This window comes from Cornus florida, unplaced genomic scaffold (assembly GCF_030987335.1).
Source record: "Cornus florida cultivar Cherokee Brave unplaced genomic scaffold, ASM3098733v1 CherokeeBrave_3.0.0_Hap2_Chr10, whole genome shotgun sequence".
Classification (NCBI taxonomy): domain Eukaryota; kingdom Viridiplantae; phylum Streptophyta; class Magnoliopsida; order Cornales; family Cornaceae; genus Cornus; species Cornus florida.
This window is the reverse complement of record NW_026775580.1, coordinates 58,619,622-58,642,948: the sequence shown is the minus strand read 5'-3', so window position 1 is coordinate 58,642,948 and position 23,327 is coordinate 58,619,622. Positions and strand designations below refer to the sequence as shown.

General features: G+C 33.7%; 1 protein-coding gene across 2 annotated transcripts; it reads left to right on the top strand.

Annotated features, from left to right (window-relative positions):
- Positions 1-17,006: 17,006 nt before the first annotated feature.
- Positions 17,007-22,764, top strand: LOC132278583 (uncharacterized). 2 transcript variants are annotated; one of them, XM_059780406.1, is made up of 5 exons: positions 17,007-17,259; positions 17,488-17,514; positions 17,790-17,912; positions 19,234-19,477; positions 21,652-22,764. In XM_059780406.1, exons 1-5 carry the CDS (start codon positions 17,195-17,197, stop codon positions 22,432-22,434), a joined length of 1,242 nt encoding a protein of 413 aa, XP_059636389.1. In that variant the 5' UTR covers positions 17,007-17,194; the 3' UTR covers positions 22,435-22,764. The 2 variants fall into 2 exon arrangements, with proteins under 2 accessions (XP_059636389.1, XP_059636390.1); XM_059780407.1 differs by lacking the exon at positions 17,488-17,514.
- The last annotated feature ends 563 nt before the right edge of the window (positions 22,765-23,327 follow it).

The window sequence follows — 23,327 nt, the reverse complement described above, 5'->3', positions numbered from 1 at the left end:
TAATCCCCAAGGTTAACTATCCACCTTAACTCTATGAGTATCGTTCACTATACTATTAGCGAACAAGATCACTTTCACGTGATCCTTGATTTTCAACATTCAATACCCTCTTTCTTGGATATGTTGAAATCTCCTCTACTAGAATCCTCTTTGGACTCCTATTCCTCGGTTGTCTACTTTATGAGAACATCTCTACTCGTGTTGGTCCCTCCATGCGGGGACCTAAAACACACTCCCAAATCATTCCTTGGCTTATACTTCTAAAAGTAGCGCAAACCGAAACTAAACCTCCGATCCCGAGTTCTGCTTCTGATAGAGAACTTGATAACGTACTTCTTTACTCCGTCGGGTCTGATTTGCTGTTGCCTTGGACCCCATCCTCCTCCTAATGTCAACCATTCCATAATTATGAAATATAATTGACATCAGTTGCTCCTTTTAACGAACCATAAAAGAGTACAATGAATCCTATTATGGCTCTAAGTTTTTAAGAGACGCAACGCGGAAGACTTCTAACGAAAGACACTTCTAAGGACACTACAACCTGGAGTGCTCTGATACCAATTGTAATACCCCTCGATTCTAGAGCTGCGGGTGATCAAGTCCAAGCACAGATCCGAGGGATACCAAACAATTAATATGTAAACAAGTAGGAATAAAACTGAATTAAGATTAACATAATAATAAAACAGAAAGAAAACTAAAATGAAAATCCTCAAACCTTTAAATAATAAATTAATATAATTTAAATCCGTACAACTCGGGAATCCACCTAGTGGACCCCTAATTCCAAATCTTTAAATAAATTTACAGAATTAAAATCCAAAACTAAAATAAAAAGGAAATCCTATGTAACCGAAAGAGTGAGTGTCTGTATCTGCATCAACATGATCAAACTCTAAGCCTGGTACTGGCAAATACCTGAAAAATGGGAGTGGGTCAGGCTCACATGTAAGTTCCAATCTACTACAATCCGTACACAAACCTGATGCGCAGATACATCCTAGATAGCTCGACAATATCTACAATAGTCCCTATATATATATATACACACTATAGGATGCTCACTAACATATAACATAGTTCAGCCTGGGTAGAAGGTGACATATAAAACACGCTTCTCAGCAACCAAGTACCTAGACCTACCAGGGAACATTAGCTATATCTAACTACTCAACCTTTGCAATATACGCACCATAACCGTGATCAGGAGACTCAAGCTCGTATCACGGTACCATAAGTATATATATATATAAATTCCTTCCTAATGCAGAAAGATAAAACAAACATCCGTTATGTCGTTCAACTGTTTTAGTTGACAGGATATGCATCCATGTAGGATTTAACTGTTTTAGTTAATCCATTCCGTATGTATAAAGGGGTAGGACTTAACTTTTTGATCTAATCCATCCCTGATATGTCACCGTCCCATACCGGTACATATTATGCAAATGATCCACAAATGATGCACATTTATTAGAACATCAAATACATCCAGAGTCTGGCACAATAGCAATCAGATATAAATAAGATTCTATTATTCATACAGTACATGATTAAAATCACGAAACATCCGTTTAAATTGCTAAAGTAGTGATTAACAATTTAAACTATCCATTTCCATATAATTGACAGAACAGAAATATAACAGTTCAGCAATTAACATCCATAGCATGATATAATGATTATCAGAATTATGAACTGAGCACATTATACTATACATCCCAAACCATACTCTTATACTAGTTCTTTTCGTTTGCTAAAATAAATCTAGTAATCACAACTTGCACTATCCTTGACGGCATGTTAATCAATGCTTAAATTACATGACGTCCCTAACCACAGCATAACCAACCTTCTTGGAACCAAAGTAGGTCATTCAGTAGTTTTATTGATATGACACAAACATGAGTAGGACTTAGTGTTTTGAACTAATCCATCCCAGAATAGGTAGGTCTTAGTGTTTTGAACTAAGCCACCCCAAATCCATTTATGAATTAATGTAGGTAAACAAATATTAAGTTTCCTGAACATTGTTTAATTCGTTTAAACATTAATTTCAATTGTCAAAGCAATTAAGTTATACTTCCATCCGATCTAAACAACATATAAGTTATTTAAATTTCCAAACCATCCACCTTCTTAGCATATATAGATATAAGATGCATTCTAGGATCTTCCTAAGTCCATTAAATCCATTTAGGTTAATTAAAATAGGTTTAGAAACCATTCTGGGCAATTAAAACCAAAATCTAAGTCGCGACCCAACTTAGTCGGCTCAATTGCCAACTGAGCAAGCTAAGTTGCTAACTTAGTCGGCTCAGTTCCCAACTGAGTCGGCTAAGTTCCTAACTTAGTCGAATCAGTTCCCAACTGAGTCGGCTAAGTTGATGCTGAAGCCGTGTTCTTTGTCCATTCAGCCCTTGTAAGCCCCAGAACTCCATTGTTAAGGCCTCTAAACTTCAACCTACGTCCCATATGTCCATACTAAATTATTTTAAGTATTTTAACATGCAAAGATTTATCTTAAACAATAATTATGCATCAAAACTTCCATAACCATTCAAAATAAGAAACTGAAACTAAAAACATATACCCTCTGTTTTAATCCAGTTAAGCATGCATAATTACTCAATTTTAGCATTCATTAAACCCTTATAGTCTACATAGAATGCACAGAATACAAGTTTACAGGAAAGAGATAGACTGAAACTTGCCTTTAGGTTTCGGTTCGAAACCTTTCAACGCCGTTGCTAAATTCTCTAAGACTGTTCCCTCCTCTGGTCACTGTTCTCTACCTCTGTTGCATCTTGGTTCATCCCACGCACAACCCCCTTAATTAATCTCTTGAGACCCTCACTGTGTATCTCTCTTCACGTTCCAGAGCCTCTGTTTTTCCTTTTCAAGATATTACGTGAATAGGGTTTTCTCAAAACCCTTGCAGACATATAAGAATATATATATATATATAGTCGTCCTGAATCCTAAATTTGCTTATAACCTTATATATATATAGTCTTCTGTAAAACCCTAATCCTAGTTCCAGTCTAATGATATGTCGGCTACTATATGAAATAAAACCCTAAACCTAAACTGTAAATACAACACACATAAATTATATAAGCTACCAAAATTAAATTAAAACAATAATCAAATAGTTAAATTAACCAAGAATTAAATTAAAACAATTACAATCAATTTAAACAAACACAATTACCAATTAAGCAAATAAAACCATTAAACATATAGCCAGATAATCATATTTAAATTCACACAAATCAAATAATCAATTAATGAATTAAAATGCACATAAAATACATAAATAAATTTCAGTTATATCCTTTTGAGAATTAGGGGTATTACAACTAGAGATCTATTTTGGCACCTTTTGCGTATTAGTTAATCTTTTGTAAAGTCACAAACTGTGAAAAAAAAAATAGTAATATTCATTTTTGCAAATTATGGCCATGTAACTTAACTAAGATACTTGATTACTTATGATATAAATTGGGACTATGTAAATGCTTATGTTGAAAGGGAGGATGATGTTATATCTTTGAGAAATTAGTAATGGTTATATATGTGTAATGTGGTACATTTTGCCGTGAATTCGGAAAGGGTAGATAAATTTTGAAGGTCCAAGAGAGGCCATTGCATATTTTTTTTTATGCATTTAAGTAGGTTGGCGTAAGCCCCTTTTTAGCAGAGGTCATGCCGATTTTTTTTTTTTTTTAGTATATGGTATCATTTTCGGGTCGTGACAAAATAGTATCAGAGCATTTTATTAGAAAATTCGAGGATGTGACATGCCCTTCAAGCTAAATCCTCTGATTTCAATTGGGAGGTGTGGCCTCTCTGGCTCTCTCAGGTGGTTGATAAGGATCTCATTTCGCTTCTTAGCTGAGGCTCGTGGCTTTTGCTTTTTTTGTTTTGTTTCTCATGTTGCTTTGGTTAAAATATATATATATGGTTATTATTTTAATCTTCTATGTATTAATGACTTTGGAATTTTTCGGTGACTAATTGTGATACCCCCAGATTTTCGGATACGGGTTGGCCAGGCCCACGCCCGACTACCCGAGGATATCAAAACAATTAGTAATAAACGAATACAGAATACAATTAAGATAAATATGAATAAATAAAATTGCTAAAAAAAAACTAAAATGAAAATCCAAAAACTGAAACCTCAGAATAAATTTTATAAATAAGAAACTATTCTGATACATTCAACTTCTTCATTTCTAATACAACTCGGGAATCCATCTGGTGGACCCCTTATAATACTCCAACACTGAACAACAACAACTGAAGGAAATCCAATGCTAAACCATGAAGAAAACTCTTACGTCGTCGAAAGAATAAATAGCCGTCTCTGCTCAGCACGAACAAGCTCTCAGACCTGGAACCGTCTGTTGCCTGAAAAATAATAGTGGGTCAGGCCCACGAACAAGTTTTATCCTAACTACAATCCAAACAGAGACCCGATACGCAGATACATCCTAGATATCTCAACCATATTTATATAGTCTGTAAGTATATATATATCCACACTATATGACTCTCACTGGCCGATGATAAGGGTCTCAACCTGAATAGAAGGCAACATGCAAAACGCACCTGAGTGGGCATGACTACCTAAGCCTAACATGGTATACCTCAACCAACATAGCCAGCTATGCTACCTACTGCATATACGCTCCCTAACCGTCAACTATGAGACTCAAGCTCATATCGCAGTACCATAAATTATATATATATAAATTCCATCCAAATCAAATGTTGTGTCAGTCAACTATTCGTCGTTCAGACATGACACATAATTAGGATTTAAATGTTTTAATTAAAACCCTATCCTTCATAATACAGAAATATAAACAACCATCCAATATGTCGTTCAACTGTTTTAGTTGACAGGACATGAAATCATGTAGGATTTAACTGTTTTAGTTAATCCATTCCGTATGTATGAATGGGTAGGAATTAGCAATTTTATCTAATCCATCCCTCCATATGCCACCGTCCCATACCGGTGCATATAATGCATATGATCCGTAAATGATGCAACACTTTAAACAGTACATCAAATAAAATCCACATAATCCATATAGTTGATAAAAACATAATTTAAACAGTTCATCAACTAAAAATCCATAATAATATCCATGTAATTGACGAGACAAAGTTTAATCGTTCGTCAATTTAAATTGACAGAAAATATATAATTAATTCTTCAATTAAATTCAGGAGAAACATGACAGAATCTAATATGTATAAGACCTTATTATGCATCCAAAACAATTTTAAAAATCCTAATCCAGTTATTTAGGTTGGTAAACTAAATGTAAGCAACTAAATACTTTATAACCGTCAATCGTGTGCAACATTGCTCTAAACTTCCACACGGTGAAAACCCTTAGCATATATAGAGATAAATTATGCCCCGTGGGTTCAATTACCGCATAATATCATGTTTAGAGTCCATGCTACAATCCTTTAAAATTTTAAAACAAGATTAAACAATTCAGTCATTCCTATCCGTTAGCAGCTTACAAAGTTGCTTATTTTTATACTGTTTATTCCATTTGCTCTACGGATCAAATTATGCAATTAGGGAGTTTAAAATCCCTTGAAATTATTTTTAAAATCCTCAGTCTAGTCCTTGAAACAATTTGGAATCCCAAACACACCCAAAACAGTGTCCAAACAGTTCCGGAACGCAACCAAACAAGGCCAAACCAAGGGAGCTTGCTCTCTAATCAATAGAGCAGGCTCTATGCACCTTAGAGCGGGCTCCCTAGCCCTTGGAGCCGGCTCTATAAAGGGGGGAGCCGGCTCCCAACCTCCTGGAGCCGGCTCTCTCCTCCTTTGAGAGCTCTGGTCCACTTCTCCTCCGTTTCCGACCATCTGCTTCGTCTCCAGCCGCTTCCAACCTTACTGTGCTTCATCTAAACTGATCTTAACAGTCTATTATATATCTAGTATCATCCCAATCCTTTGTTTATAACAGTGAGACTTAATACAACAATTAAAACAATACAAATTTGCATGTTTTAAAACAGACGATGAACACCAAAGTTGGAAGAATTATTTCAGACAAGATAAACACATACAGATGATCAAGTTGACATATTATAAACATGCAAGATTCAATTAATAATTAATTAAAACCCTAGAGGCTATCTAGGTATGCACAGAACACAGGCCAACGGGAGAGAGAAAGAAAAAAACTTGCCTCTGTGGTTTGTGAATCAAACCTCGTCGCCGTTTTCCTATGCTTTCCGACGACGTCCGTTTTCTGTCGACTCAACCTCCTACTGCTCAACCTTTCTGTAATACCCCGTATTTTATTAAAGAGTTTAGTTTATTTGAATTAATTAATGTGTAGATTTCTTTACCATTCTTATATTGAGTTCATTTAATTGTGCATGTATTATTATTAATAATTTTATTTGTTGATTATGTTTAATTAAGCAATATTAGTTAATTAAAGTATTATATTTGTGTTATAAAGTATTATGATGATATAATGTATTCTTATGTAATAATAATAATTATTATTATAATAGTTTATTAATAATAATAATAATAGTTATAAATCTTAATGTCATGATGAAATTAGAGATTAGGATAGGATTTCATTAATGTTTATGGGTAGACTTAAAGCCATATGGTTGGAAATGTGGTTAGTTAAATGTAAAATTAGATATTTGTATTATTTATATTATATAAATTGTATATAAATTAGTTAGCCTACCTTAGAAGGAATGGAAGGGAGTTAGAAAAAGTTATAGCTTTCAGTGAGCCATTGTAAAAGTGTGGAAAGGAAGAGAGAGAAAGAAAGGAGCTTGGACCGGTGTAGGAGAAATTTACCCGACTACGCGCAACCGACGGATTTATTTTAAATCCAAAAGGCAAGTTATTATCTATTTTCCCCCTTTGAATCCATAAATTAGTTGTTTAAATTATTTAGATTATGATGGAGCATTGAGAGCATGCTTAGATTTTAATAAATGATTTTTTTTTTTTAGTTAGTTTATTAAATTAATGAATTTTTATATATTTAGGATGATAGACAATTAGTTATTATCCTATGAAGTTCAAAATAGCTAAAAATAATTCCTTAAGGCATTAGGGATTTTTTTAGAATTTTTAGGAATTTTCCAGCCATTTTCTGCAATTTCCGACGACCCTCCGGCGAGTTTTCTGGTCGCCGGCAATGGGGGAGATGACCGGAGTGATCCGGTGTGATGCGGCGCACCATAGGAAGGTATGCGCGAGCATCTGGGCCATTAAAGGGGTGATTGATCCGGTGCACCGCGGTCCATGTTACCGCGGTACACCCGGATCTATGAGCGTTGGATTGAGTAAAGATAGGGTGAGATGATTCAGTGTAGCGCGCCCATAGCAGGATGATGCAGCCAACGAACCAGGACGAGCCACGTCATCAGGGGGGCTTAGTGCGTGTGTGGGAGCGCGTGCGCGTGCGTGGAGGATGCCACACGCGCGTGGCGGCGCGTACGAGGGCGTGCACGCGTGGGAAAGCTTGGCGGCGCGTGTGGGGAGCTCTGGGAGGCGCGTGGGGGCGCATGAAAGGCCTCTGCAGCTGCTGGAAAAGTCCAGAATACCCCTAGGGACTGTTTTGTCATTACCAGGACCTTCACTATACATTTTGGGGCCTCGGGTTGGCATATTTGGAATTAACGGGACATTACATTATTATTTTATTTCTCGTTAACTATTATAATTGTCCGATTAATATTTCTAAATATTAATTGTATCAGTTAAAGTGCGAATCGCTAATAAACGTATGTAATTAATTTAACAACTATTAATGGTATTATTACTTTATTAAACTGTAATAACCATTAATGTTAAATTAATTAGTGCTTGGTTTTATTCATATAAATGATCCATTATATATTATGGAATATTTATACTGTTAATCGTATATAAACCATGATTATTATGTTGTGTGCATTTCAGGGAATAAATGGACTGTTTATTATGTCGCATTTATATTATATGGATGTGTTGCCATATAGAACCATGTGAGCTGGCTAATAAGTTTAGACTCATTTATACCTTATGCATTCGTTGCTATAGACAGATGTGTGGCTGTCGGGGTATGTGGTTTAATATTATTGGCATGTGTTGCCTAATTGATATACTTAGTATATTTATTCATATTATTGGCATGTGTTGCCTAATTAACATACTCAGTATATTTAGTATTATTATTGGCATGTATTGCCTAATTGTTATGCTCAGTAACTCATTAGTACATTGAGATGCGTTATTACTGTGTAGTCTTTACAGTCTGTGTTGTCAGTACCGTGCACCATGTATAATAGCTGATTTCCCGGGTAGGAAAAGGAGACACTTAACCACCTAGTGTGAGTCTAAGTGATCACCGTCTATTCTGGTTGAGGTCATGTTATACATTGGATAATTCTATTAGGATGTATACAAATATAGTACTCATCCGGATATAAATGATTAATTTATTTGATTCTCTGATTTGGGTCATAGTAGAGAGGACTTGCTCGTGGGGTTGACCCACTATTGTTGTTATTTCATGATACGGTCAGTACCTGTTCCAAGGTTGAGGTTAGCAGTGTGGGACCACCATCCGAACTCATCTACTCTTACGATCCAGTTCAGGGTAGAAGTTTTATGCATTACTTCAGTTTCAGTTTTTATTTACTTTTGACGTTGAACTCTCAGGTCTATTTAGGGATCCTTGACATAGGATTTCCAAGTTGTAATGGAGTACTATATTAAATAAAGGATGGATGGATGTTGTATTATTTAGGGTTCCTTTCCTGTCTAAATTCTTTTATTATTATCATTTTGTATTCCATGCTTGTATATTGCCAATTGTTTTTGATATCCCTCGTTTTTCGTGTATAAGCCTGATCAACTTATGCGTGAAAAATGTTGGGGGTGTTACACTTTCCTCCTCCTAGGTCCGTCCTTTAATCTGCAGCCGCAACCCTAACGGCAAATCCCTCTGTTTTCCTTACAATTTCTCTCTCTGTTTTCTCTCTATAATACTGTACGTGCATAAGGTTCTAAAACCCTTTTGAAGACGTACAACAATATATATATGCACCAATAAAACCCTAAACCCAATTCTAATCAGCGATGGAAACCTAATTAATTCCCAATCTAGTCGGCGTGGGACATAAAAGACTAGAACACTATTTTAACATTACAATCAGAAATATAACGTTAATCCAATTAATTCCATTTAAAAAGAATAATAAAACATTTAAATAATTAAAACTAATAATTCAATTATAGGAAATAAAATACAATTAAAGAACCAATTAAACAAACAAAAATCCAATTAAAAGAAATAAAACAAGGAATCAAGTAATTAAAGTAAACATCCAAAATCAAATAACAATTAATTCCATTTAACACCTATGTAAATAAAACACCTAATTACACACATAACCAAACAATTAGGTCAAAAACATAAACATGAAATCACACCAAACTCATAATCAATGAATCAATTTAAAAATGCACCTAAAACAATTAATTAAATTTCAATTATATCTTTTTGAAAATTAGGGGTATTACACTAATAAAAAATATCCAACAACTTTTACACAATAATTAATAAAATAAAGGGTTAAGTACAAAAAAAACCCAATATAAGTTTTGTGTATAAATAATCCATTATTTTTTGAAAATGTGCATTTCAGTCCATAAAATCAAAAAAAAGTACAAATAAGCCTCACTGATCACTTTTTGACCAAAAAAAAGTAAATATAAAAACTCAATTTTGCCCTTTTTATTCTTATTTTACCCCTAGCAGAACGTGCATAAAAGCCCCGTACCCCAATTTCCTATTCACACACCCTCCTCCCCCCCCCCCCCCCCCCCCCCCCCCGCGCATAAAATCCTAACATATATATAACCAAAATCGCCACCGCTGTCGCCAAAAATAACCCTCTTAAGTTTGTCTTCATCTTCTTCACACACCCCCTCTCTCTCTCTCAAATTCTCACCTTTCTCTCTTTAGAACCAAACCCAGCAGAGCCAAATCAGATTGCACAATGAACAACCAAATCAGATTGAACTCCTCTATTAACGAAAAGCTTGGCTTGGATTAGTGGCGGCAACAGTGGTGTGAGAAGCGGAGATAATACAGACGCTTCAATCGAAATTTGGAACTAAAGGTTCATGATCGCATCAATGAGATCGATGTCAGATTCCGGTAGGTAATGGCATATTTGATGGGTTGAGTATGATCTTGAGGAGAAAGGGGGAGACACAGAGAGATAGCGAGGATGGATGAGCTGTGATTGCGTCGTCCAAGGGGCTGCGATGGAGTTGCTATTGAACGATGACGATGCAGGAGTAGCAACGAAGATCAAGCATATGCAAATATATATGTATATATTAAGGAAATTTTGAGGAAAATCAGTGAGAGAGGATAAAAATTTTATTATTGATATTTATATAGAAGATCTCAGATTGCCAAAAATAGAAATCAAAGAAAAAAATATCTTGGATTGCAAAAAAATTGAAATCAAATGAAGATATACCCAAATCCAACCAATTGATAACAAATTGTATAACACTAATAACATCAGCAAATAATACCAAACCAGGCAGCTGGAAGAGTTTTTCAATATCAAACTTTCATAAAAAAGGATAACATATAGCACATATGATGTAAAAAAAAAAAAAAAAAGCTTCACCGGTGGGTCTGTGCAGCTATGGATTATTGCCGCGGAGAGATGGATATTGATTATAATAAAATGACTCAATTAACCCTTAAATTAAAAGTCATAGGAGTATTTTTAAGGGTATATTTGTCACAAAAATGTTAGCTTTGTGGGTGAGTTTGGGAATTGTCTAAAATTGTAATTTTAAATTGCTTGATTTTTTTTTTCTTTTTTAATATTATTTCATTTTATTGACAAGAAGGAATTATAGTCTTTTTATGCAAACATGGGTATTTACACCAAATTGATAATATAAAGGGACTTTATACCACAGAGTAACTTTTTTGCACCATATCATAGTAGAGGGGATTTTTTTTATAAGTAACCCTAAAATAAACTCTCCTCTCTTGCAGTATTTCAACCTATGTCTTGCATTTTTTAACAACCTACCATGTTTTTATCAATTTTTTTTTTTTAAGTGATAGTAGCATATTACTAAGAAAGTAAGGATATACTGTAGTAATTTTATAATATACGTTAACCGAATTAGAGGACAAACTCCTTTTTTTATTTATTTATTATTTTTTATTTTTCTTCTCTTTTGGCAGGACAACCTCCAATTGCCGAGTGAAATGCATGTCTTATTTATTTAATCCGTATTTTTATATATAACATTAATTCATATATTTAAAAGATCTTTAACTAATACATTTTTATAGACCTTTGAAAGATATCATTAATCTATAAATTTAATAATCCGATCAATATGAATCTTGAAAGAAAGAAAAAAAGTATAAATTGGATCAAATTCACGAATTGACGAATTAAATGCCATATATCATTGGCAAGGTTGAAATTCGGGCATGTTAAGAATAATGGAAGTCAATAGAATTCAAAAGAAAAAGGAAAAAAAAAGTACCAAGGCGTTTTCGGAGGATACAATATACTGAGTATTATAAAATAAAAAAACAAAAGTCAACGAAAACCAAAATATGGAAGGGAAGCACTCGAGGTTGATTCTTGGCCAATAGATTGAAAGCAAATCTTCCAACGTTTTTTTTATTTTTTTATTTTTTTATTTTTTATCAAGAAAGTTTCTTTTAGTCGTATTAAAGCAAATGGGCTTTCCTAAGAAGGTGATGAATTAGATGAGCTTATGTGTTAGCAATATTTATAAATTGAGGATAACTAACATCTGTTTTGCAGATGATCTTTTATTAGTTCTCAGTGCTGGTCTTTTAGAAACAATGGAAGTTGTCAGGAATGATATGGTCTGATTCCAAGCACTCAAAGGTCCTTGATATGGTGTGGACAACAACACTAAAGCAGCCTTCATCCACTCCAATGGAAACTAGGAAGGACAACTTCCAGTCAAATTATTGGAAATTCTTTTTAAGTTTTGTTCCGCTGCATTGAATTGGAGTTTTGAAATTAAAATTTGTGAAATTAAAAAAAAAAAATTAGTTCAATTTTCTAAATTGTTTTTATTCAATTCTACCGATTCCAACTCCAAATCTTTAATTTCATATAGCCAAACATAACCTTACTTTATTCGAGCTTGTTGACAAAATCACCAAAGGGGTTTAGAGTTGTACTTCTCATTAGCTCTATTTTGATGGGTGGAAAAAGTTTGTTAAATTAGTTCTCTTTGCCAATCAATTTTATTGGCGTCCTATCTATATTTTACCCAAGAAAGTCATAAGGCACCAAAATATTAAATACCATGACAATCTATTTTTTATTGCAAATTTACATGTAGAACCTGGAGCTATCTGCATTCAATGGCCTTCTACATCTTTGCAAGGTATTATATTGATTGGGATGTTACTAATTAGAGCCAAATCTCTCAGCTGTACAATCCTTAAGCTGGGAATTGTTGCCACCATCTATGTTGTCCAGAAAGATAGGAATAAGATATTATATACTAGTAATTCCTATCATGTTGTGGTTACTATCTAAGTCACTTAAATTTTGTCGACGAGTGTCGCTTTCACGCTTTGCACGCACCTTCACTCCCGTTTCTATTCTATGTGACTTAAATTTTCGCTCGAATTCGCTCTCTATGTGACTTAGGTCACCATATAAAAAGAATATTTTACCCATTTCAAATTCAGGCTCTGATCCATGGGTGGTTTTCACTCTTCCCGATCAGAACTTTGGTTGCCAAAGGGATTAGGATCTTCCTACTTCATTGGCGAAAGGGTCGCCAGCGTAAAAAATTCGTAACCTTTAATTTTTGAGAAAATAAGGACCTAAATGCGGACTCAAGTATCCCTCTATAACCGAATACAAAAAAGGTAAAAAATAATAAAATATAAAATGATTAAAGTGTCATTTTTTTCTTCTTCTTCTTATATATAAGGGAATTATTGAAAGAGAAAAATAGTATTTTCAAAATTTTATATCTTAAAGATGTCATATGCAATGCACAAGACTAAATTTGCAATTAAACAGTGACCTCAAACTCTTCTTTAATCATTTTTTAAAACTTAATACACTTATATATTCTAAAAAAATATTAAGAGTGATATTTACCCAAAATTTAAATATTAAAGGAGTTTTTCTCTCGGCTAAAATGATGAATACTTGTACGGAGATGGTATTGGTTTTCTGTGCCATATTTTCAATCCCTCCCAATGATTAGTTATGGTGGAGTCGTTCAAGTCAAGCCATTCTTTCAACTTCATTTTTGCCCTCTTTCAATTTCATTATGTGGTCCTTTAGATTAGGTTACTTTATTGCTGTGGTCCCTCTTGCTAGGTGTCAAATGGTTTGTTTTAACATTGCCTTTTTGCCATTCCTACTTTAAAATTAGCTCATGGCATATTCCCACTTATTTATTTATTTGAGTTATTCTAATACACTAACCAACAATTTAAAAAAAAAAAAATGTTTATTTTATTTTTGATTAAATGATTATTTAATATTCATTTCTACCGGGTTAATCAAATTGTATGCTTCAAATGAGAGATTGAGTATACGAGTCTTATTAGGAACAATATTATGAGTGTGTATTCAGGGACGGATCCATGTGAGGCCCAGTGGGGGTACTTGCCCCTACTGAAATTTTAGAATTTTGTATTTTATCTAGAAAATCTTAGGTAATTATATAAATACCCCCATAAGTTTATCCTTTGCCCCCACTGGAATTTAAAAATTCCTATTTTTACCTAGAGAATCTTGCAAAACTTTATAAATGCCCCATAACTTAATCCTTTACCCCCATTGACTTTTTTTTTTTTTTTTTCCTTCTCACTCACGCCCTCATTATTGTTTAAAATCACCCCCACCCAAACAAATTTCTGGGTCCGTCACTGTGTGTATTTATTTGAACCAAAAAAATATTAGAGATTGATTTAATCAATAAAATTGAACAAGTTCTCCAACTATTGGTATTTGAATTTATTTAACAGAGTTCTATCAACCTGCTGAGTGTTTGGTTACTTCTATGAATTAGTAAGACAAGACTGATGAGCACCCCTTAAAATGGGATTTTAAGATTTTAAATTATGTCATTTCAATAAAATATAATTTGTTTGCATAAGAAGAAATATGGTGGAAATTTTATTGTCACGATCCGCCCAGTTCGTATAAATATTATTTGTTTTGTAATATTTTTATCTCAGCACTCACGATTTTGTTCAAATTGCGTCTACCAACTAAGGGGTATTCACACGTATAAGTGTCTTCAAATCTCTCTCAGGTGACGTGGGACATTACAATTTAATTTTTGATTCTATTCAAAATGTGCCATTACTACATTAAAATGTCATGTAAATTGTAAACGTGTCATCCAAATTTAAAGGACATCAAAAACAAGTTCTACATTAATTACAACTATTTTTTAAAAAAAAATTTTGAAAAAATATAGTATCCATGATAATAAATTTCTATAGATGATCTAAATATTATATGAATTTCTTAGGGTTAGGTTGGGTTAGTAGGAGGGAAAGGAAAACAAAGAATAATACTAAGTTATTAACTTTTAGAGCAAATAAAGTTAATGGATATATGGCTATGAAGCAAAGACACGAGACACAAGTACGACACGATACGAATACGGCAATGCGGCAAGTCTCAAAAAATAAGACACGGACACGACAAAAATACGGCAATAAAATAATAATATAATTTATTTTTATATAAATTAAATTAAATTTTGTTCAATTTATTTTATCTATATTATTAAAAATGATATTTAAGTCTCATGGAACATCTCGTATTTTTATTAAAAATAAAATAAAGATGTACAAGCCCAAATGAACAAGAATGTCTTTTTATTCCGAAGTAATCCAAAGCAATTCTTGTAACAAGACAACCATTAAAAATGATAATATTTGTATATGACACTTTTCTCTCTTCCCATAATTCTCTCTTCATATTCATTTTCTTGTGTGTATTATATATATATATATATATATATATATATATATATATATATATATAAAGGTTCTGATCAACAAACCGTCGTGTCTTCAGCCGTATCCTGACGTGTCCACAGCCATGTTGATTGCAATTTTTAATAATAAAAATTTGTGATACAGATTGAAGGCGTCGGACACGCGTGTGCATTAGGTCATACACATGTGTCGGTGCTTCATAGCTCTCAGGTGATGTGGAAAGTCATAATTTAATTTCCCATTCTATTCAAAATGTGCTATTACTACATTAAAATGTCATGTAAATTGTAAACGTGTCATCCAAATTTAAAGGACAATTTAAACCAAGTTCTACATTAATTACAACTATTTTTTTATTTAAAATTTTGAAAAAAAAATGTTATCCATGATAATAAATTTCTATAGAAGATCTAAAAATTATATGAATTTCTTAGGGCTAGGTTGGGTTAGTAGGAGGGAAAGGGAAACAAAGAATAATACGAAGTTTTTAACTTTTAGAGAAAATAAAGCTAATAGATATATGGTGATAATTTTTCTCTTGTTTGTATAACCATGGAGGAAAAAGAAAAGGGCATAATAGTTCCAACTCATCCTCTTGTTAAAAAATATATATGAATAATTATTTTAGAAAAATGATAGTATATGCACTTTACTTTTTTACTCTTGCATTTCATTGTTTTTTTTTTTTTTTAGTATAATTGTTAATTAAAAGCACTCTCAAGCTTGACAATGATAGAAAAATGTAAATTTTATGCTTTATGAATATTTATTCTATTGAAAAATAAAGGGAACGCAAGAATACAAAGTACCAAATATTACACCCCCTTATTTTGCAACATGAATAAAATGGGCAATATTCTAATTAACTTAAAAGACAAATGTGTTACAAACCACTTAACTTTTTCCTCTACTTTCTTTTGCTTTTGGAAGGAAAGGGGAGTGTTTTTGTGTTAATTACCTTTTCTGCCGACTCATTTCCCTCCTTATTTCTTATCCAAACAAGTACAAGAATCTCCCTTTCTTTCTAGGAAAGAAAACAGATTAGATGACAGAGAAGGGAAACCAAAACAAGGGAAAAAGAATAGAATAGGGATATATTAGATAGATCTTTATTTGTTGGGTTGTAAAGAGAAATACAGAAACAATAAAAAAAAAAAAAAAAAAAAAGAAAAGGAAAGAAAAAGATGAATAGTACCACACCAAGAGCTTATTAGTCTAAATATTAATTATACTATTTACTTTAATTTTATTTTAAGTATCAATTTATCATAAAAATTTAAAAAAATAAGCAAATATATTTGTAAGTATCTTAACTATTATTACAACTTTACTATTTATAATAAAACTTATTATACTTAATTTAAACTTTTTTACCCTAAAAAAATACTTTCTTTTTCATACAATATATTCATGAAAAATTAATAAATTACTTAAATAAAAAATGCATTCTTTTCATGCAATATATTAATGAAAAATTAAGAAATTACTTAAATTGTTTTAAAATTTTCTACTTAAGATTTTTATTTAAACAATTAATTTTAAAAATTAAAGATAAATTTATGCAAATTTAATTTAAAATATATTATCAAATTAGTATGATTTTTTTTTTATAATTTATTTCAATAAAAAAAATAGATTAAGTGCAATTCAATCGTAAAGAGAATTATGGTCATATAATTAAAATAGTCTAGATGTTAAAAAAAAGGAGGCATTATGCATGAATCATACTTCAAAAAGATTATTTGTAAATTCCAACATAATTGAGGAAATTTTTTTTTTCACGTTACACTATTCATTGAGAGTTTGAGTTCCTAATGACATAAAACGTGTGAAATTAATTTTTTATTTTATTGACCAAAAAAAAAAAAAAGTGAATTATTTTAAAATTCTAACTTTGTCGGTCTGCCGACTCAAGTCTCCTCCCGAGTCTTCTCCTTTTCCTTGTCACTGTCCTTTCCTCCGTTTCCCCAAGAGCTACAAATCAATGTATGCGTCTCTCTCCCTCTCTCTATATAATATGTGAGAATAACTGAATACTGAGATGGGTGTTGACTGTTTGAGCATTTTTCAAAGATTATAAAATTATAGGTAAAAAGAGAAAAAACAGAAATGGATGGGATGGGTTGGGGCAGTTTTCTCAAGATAGTAACCAAGTTCTTCAATGTTCTTGCTTGGTATGTTTCCAATTATATTTTTACTCATTTTCTATGCCATTAAATGTTTCAAATTTTTGTTTTAGTCAATCTGGTGCACAACCCTTAATTTTTCATCTTATGTTTGATCGGTGGAAAAGTTTAAATTTTGTTTAAAACCCAATCAGGGCTCGAAATGATTAGAAATTCACTGACCTGTGTCATTCCCTTTTTTTGTTTCCTTTTTCTTTTGGGTATATGATTTTACAGGCCTTCAATTACTTTGGTGTGTCCCCTGTAAGTAGCCTTCTTTAACCCTCTCATTTAATCATTTATTTTATTGTGTCCCTGTAATTAAGTTGCCATCTAACCCTCTCATTTATTCCTGTTTCTCTTACAATACTTCAATATGCATATGGGTGCCCTTTAATTGTGTTTGTGTGTGTGTTTGTGGTTTTTTTTTTTTTTTTAATGTGCTTTTTTAATAGATAAGATTCTTCAATTTTGTTTTTAAACCCAATATTTTTGTTTTTTGATTTAGGTTTCTGATTCATGTTAATTTTTCGAAACAGGTATGCTTCGATTCGGGCGGTAGAGGGTGATAAACCCTTCAATTATCAGCAATGTCTCACTTATTGGGTTTTGTTTTCTATAACCAAAATCATGGAGTCAATGCTTGCCAAACTTCTCGTGTGGTAATTTTTAGATTTCATATTATTATTTTAGTGAGGCCAAAGAAATTTGGTGGTTATTTATATTTAGCAAAGGAAAGTGCTTAGATGATATAAATGATGGGCTATCGCTGGCTAGTTAATATATGACACCCTTCCGAGTTATATAGAAACAAGTTATATAGAGACATGACTAGTATTGTGACACTTGACACCTATTCTTATGGAAGTGGGGTTTCAAAGCAAGAATAGAGGCATGCTTGTTTGTTGGCTACCCCCTAAAGGCACTAGGGGTTGATTATTTTTGTTTAGTTACTGAATTAACGAGCTAAGGGGCTGAATGGGCTGGACACTTGGCACGCACAGAGTAGGGGCACAAATCAGGGATAACAAAGAGTGATTGCCCAAGTTAGCCCCGTTAATCGAGTGCAATATGACAAATACTAGTATTAGGCTAGACAAAGACATAATCTTTGTCAATAATTGCGCAAAAATGACTGCTCTCGTGGATGCCTATAAGAAGTGGACAAAGGCAGATGAGATGGCTCACTGCTACATATTGTCAAATGTGCTTCAGAGCCAACATCTGTATTTTCTTATTGCTAAGGACATCATGTTTAACCTCAAAGAGATGTTTGACATGATAATTTTTTTTTTATAAGCAAAGTGACTTTGTTATATAGAAGCAAAAAAATTAAGTACACATCAACAACATTGCCAGCTTACAAACAGCCATTTGTAGGGGTTAAAAAGGTCATCATAACATGATAATTACAGGAAAGTGTTTTCTTCATGTCGACTTATTTTTGTGTGAATGAAGGAATGTATCAATTTAAATTGAATACTTATGAGTGGCTTTATTGAACAGTTGAAACATTAATCTTTAAGTAATAGCATTCGGTGCCATGTTTGTATGTCCCACTGAAAATGACTTGCTCCATTGGTGGTTTAGATAATAGTTTTCACTCAAGAAATCATATGAAGTAATGAGCCACTAAATGAAACAACAGCTAGCAGAGGAAGTGCTTAGGAAGAAACTTGATACATTGCCATCTAATGGAACTCTAAATTTGATCCTTTGCTAGTGATGGTAGTTATACTCATTGTTCTTGATGGCTCCATCTGTGGGTTGTGAAAGACAAAGGAATGCTTACTTAGACATCAAAAAGAGTCCTTTATTGTAACACGTCAAGACACGTCAACTGTCCCATTCTTTCATCTTGTATATTGGAAATCTTGGTCATGTGCTTCGTGTTTTATTGCTTAATATCCTAGTGGGCCATTTTGGTTTATGCTTTAGCTAGGAATTCATTGAGTCTCACTGCTTAAATTTCTTTGTTTTCAGGCTACCGTTTTGGCCTCATTTAAAGGGAATAGTCACCCTCTTGCTGGTGGTTCCTCACTTTGGTGGTGCTTTTTATGTCTATATGCACTTCATCAGGCCCTACATCTCAGCGAACTCACAAGGGTGTGACATACCGACCATTACTACAACGAATGGTTGTATATTCAGTGAGCATAATGACTCCCTTGGAGAGATACACATCGAGGATGGATTGGATATATCAGAGGAAGACGTCTTTTGCAAGGTAAATCTGTAAGCTGAAATTTGGTTCTCCTGACTTTTTCTATCACTAAACCCAATGCATATGCCCCCGGGATTCCCCAACAAAGTATTCATCCTGCTACTGGGTTTCCAGTTGTGTCACCACTTGAGCAACTTATAAGGCCTCCTACGAATTTTACACCATTGACATTCCATTTTTTAGCTGAATCCAAGTTTGTTCCTTGGCCCTTCCTCCGCTTTTGGTTTCCTCCATTGGACCCCACTACCTCATAAGGCGGACCAGTCCTTCAGTCCATTAAATAAAGTGAAAAAGCCAATTAGGTTGCCACTTGAGAGCTTGCATTGTTATTTGTTAAGGTTTCATTGTCCATTACCATTTTTAAGTAGCTTTATTTATGCACATAACTTTCCTGAATTGCCAATATGTTTCTAAATATTTTTATATTCTTTTTGAAAATATATATGTATGTAATTGAAGTCTAATTATTTTGATTCATACCCTCTTGAACAATAAAGTTTTAAATGTGTTCACATGTATGTGCATGTAATTAAATGGTTCATGTATCAATAAAGGAGATATTTTTACATTCATTCACACTTGACCTTCGGTATTCTCAATGAATCCATTTGGTTCACCTAATTCTAGGATGAATCATTTTAAGTTCTTCATCAAATTTATGAGACACATTTTGATTAGTTTGATATATTGTCCAGAAATTTGAATTTTTTTAATTCATGTATTTTAAGGTTTGAGCACATTTATGAGACTCATCTTGAGAGGTCTATGTAAGGACCCCACATCCGTCACTAATGCATGGTTAAGTTCAATCCCAACTCGTACTCAAGTTTTGTTAAGTTACAGTTTAGAAGTTTTCTCTTCTAATTTTCATACTTGGGCATTTTGAAAAGAGATTAAGTCTTGCACCCAATAGCGTATAGTGCAAATACACTGTGGTCGAATTGCCTAGGCTTGATTGAATCCCGAAGATAGAGCTGCCATGATCCCTTGCACCTTGTGGGAGGCTTCGACTATCTTCAGGAAGCCATTATGCGCGTCCAAGCCTGTGTTACATGGACTCGGGTATTTGTGTCGGGTACAAGTATGTATCTATGCATCGGACGTGTTAAATCCCCAACAAAAGAACACATGGACATTACTAAATATTTGTTTATTTAATATTTTTATTTTATTTTTTAGAGTAAAATAATGTTTTTAGTTAATATATAATGTTTAATATAGACATTTCACTCATTTTGAAATAATAATATAATTAAATTGAATTATAGAATATATTTTTTTTGTACATGTCTAACCATAAGTGTCGAACACATATCCCATATCCATGTCCGAGCAATGTGTGTCCAACATGGGTACTTTACTACTTTTGAGGAGGCCGTGTAACATAGCTCCAAGCTATGGTAGGCTTGAACTCTTGACCTCCCTTTGGGAAGTACGGGTTTGGTACCGCCGGGCCACTCGCCCATTGGTGGTTTTTTATTTCCACCCATATTTTTAAGTGCAAGTAATTTTCGTGATTTATTATAATTATTTTTTCCAACATGCACTTCATCAGGCCTTACATCTCTGGGAACTTCTAAGTGTGACAAATCGACCATTACCACAACGAATGGTTTTAATTATTCTGTGAGCATCATGGCTCTCTTGGAGAGATATATGTCGAGGATGGATTGGAAAAATCAGAGAAATGAATCTTTTGCAAGGTAAATCTGCAAGCTGACATTTGGTTCTCCTGACCTTTTCTGTCACAACCCAGCACATATGCCCCCGCGGTTTCCGACAAAGTATTCATCCTGCTTACTTGGTAGCCAACTGTGTCATCACCTGGTCGCCTATAAGGCCTCCTACGAATTTTACCCCATTGGCATTCCATTTTTGAGCTGAATCCATTGGCCCTTCTCCATCCTCTGCTTTCCTCCATCGGAGACCACTAACTCGTAAGGGCGGACCAGTCCTTCAGCCCATTAAATAAAGAGAAAAGGCCAATTACGTTGCCACTTGTTATTTGTTAAGGTTTCATTTTCCATTACAATTTTTAAGTAGCTTGTTTACTTCTGAAATAAAATAAACAACTTTGGAGGCCTTAGGGATTATTGCAACTATGGTCAATGCAACCATATTGTTTTAAATCATAATTAGTGTTTGATTAGAATCTTAATCATATGTATGTCTGTCAGGGTGAATATAACATATCCCATGACCATGTGGAAAGTCATTTGATTAATCTGGCCAGTCCGAAGAAAGTTCAGAAGGAGTGGAGTTGTGCTGTCTGCCAGGTTACCACCACCAGTCAGATATGTTTAAATACACACCTTCAAGGGAAGAAGCACAAGGCCATGGAAGAGGAACTAAGAAATGAACTGGTAACGAACAATCCAGTCAAGTCTTCTTTAATGACGAACTTTGAAAAATGGGGCAGCAGCCTCTTAAGCCCAGTTGCAAGATCAATTATACGGTGCACATGGAAAAAGCCAAAGTTCGGATGGACAAAATTAAATGCCGATGGATCAATAGGTCGAGAAAACGTTGGTTTTGGTGGTTTGCTTCGTGATTACAAAGGTGACCCTATATGTGCGTATGTCTCTAAAGCTCCTACACTAAATGATATTTTCCTGGTTGAACTATGGGCGATATGGAGAGGCCTTGTTCTTGCCTCGAGTCTGGGGATTAAAGTTATATGGGTGGAGTCTGATTCAAGGAGTGCGGTGAAATCCATCAACAGAGAGCAACCATATAGTCCAAAGGCTAGTAGTTGTTTGAACCATATTTGGGAACTTCTAAAGAAGTTTGAGAAGTACCGAGTCTCTCACTCGTGGCGTGAAACTAACCGAGCTGCTGATCACCTTTCAAAGATGGATCTTTCGGGAAGTGATGTTGTTCTATGGCCAACCGATTTTCCTACTAGACTTCACGATATTATCATGGATGATGCTCGAGGAACAAGGTACCCTAGAGGTTAAATTGATGAAACACTGTTAGGAAATCAAAATTTTATCAAAAGCTAACATTTTGCGAAGAAATAGAACTGGCAACTATTGTTGTTGAGATGAAGCAGGAAGGCAGAAAATTTGGGGATTGAATCCATGGTTGCGGTCCAGAGAGGTTAAGGCGATGCGAAGTTGTGCAGTTGTTGGCTTAGCTTATGTTTCCATTTTGAATTACAAGGGGTTTTAGGTTGTACATATGGAAGTTATCACTTGTAAAGGCTCTGATTTTATGGGTCCTAATTGTTACATTAACTTGCTTCTTGATTTAGTGTACATCATTACAAAGAATTTGTTGTTGTCTGATGGTTCTAGATTTATTCTGGTTGCAATTCTGATTTTTTTTGTACACAGGAATTCCAAATGCTATGTTGGGGAGCAGGAATTGGAGCTTTGGATTTGGTATCGGAGGAATTTTAATTTTTGAATTAAACTTCCTCCAATTCTAACCAAATTCAAGGTGCCGATTCCGTGCTCCCACACGTGAGGTAAAAGTAATTCATTAACTTTTATTTTTGTTTGACAGTAACAATTGTACTTGCCCATATGCTGATTATGGTGTACATCAATGAATTTTGGCTTTAAGAAATTCAAGTTCATGAATTTATCATCAATATCCATACAATGAAGAGAAAAAAATAATAAAAAGAAAGACAATTACTTGAATTTACACATTATGATATTTTAATGTTTGACGTTCAAATCACCTAGTGTTTTAGTGATTGGAAGGTATATTACTCGTCATTTATTTACAAGTTATTACAGTACAATCCGTTCAAAATATAATATTTAATTCGGAGTTTTTGCCTTATGATTTCGCACCCATGTTAGATGGTTGGGATGATTGAAATGTAGCAAATTACTAAAAA

What these genes read in the sequence shown, in the direction of transcription:
- LOC132278583 (XM_059780406.1), top strand. Translation starts at nt 17,195, where the DNA reads ATGGATGGGATGGGTTGGGGCAGTTTTCTCAAGATAGTAACCAAGTTC. An exon ending in TTCTTCAATGTTCTTGCTTG is followed by an intron (nt 17,260 to 17,487) that starts GTATGTTTCCAA and finishes ATGATTTTACAG; the next exon opens with GCCTTCAATTACTTTGGTGT. An exon ending in CTTGCCAAACTTCTCGTGTG is followed by an intron (nt 17,913 to 19,233) that starts GTAATTTTTAGA and finishes CTTTGTTTTCAG; the next exon opens with GCTACCGTTTTGGCCTCATT.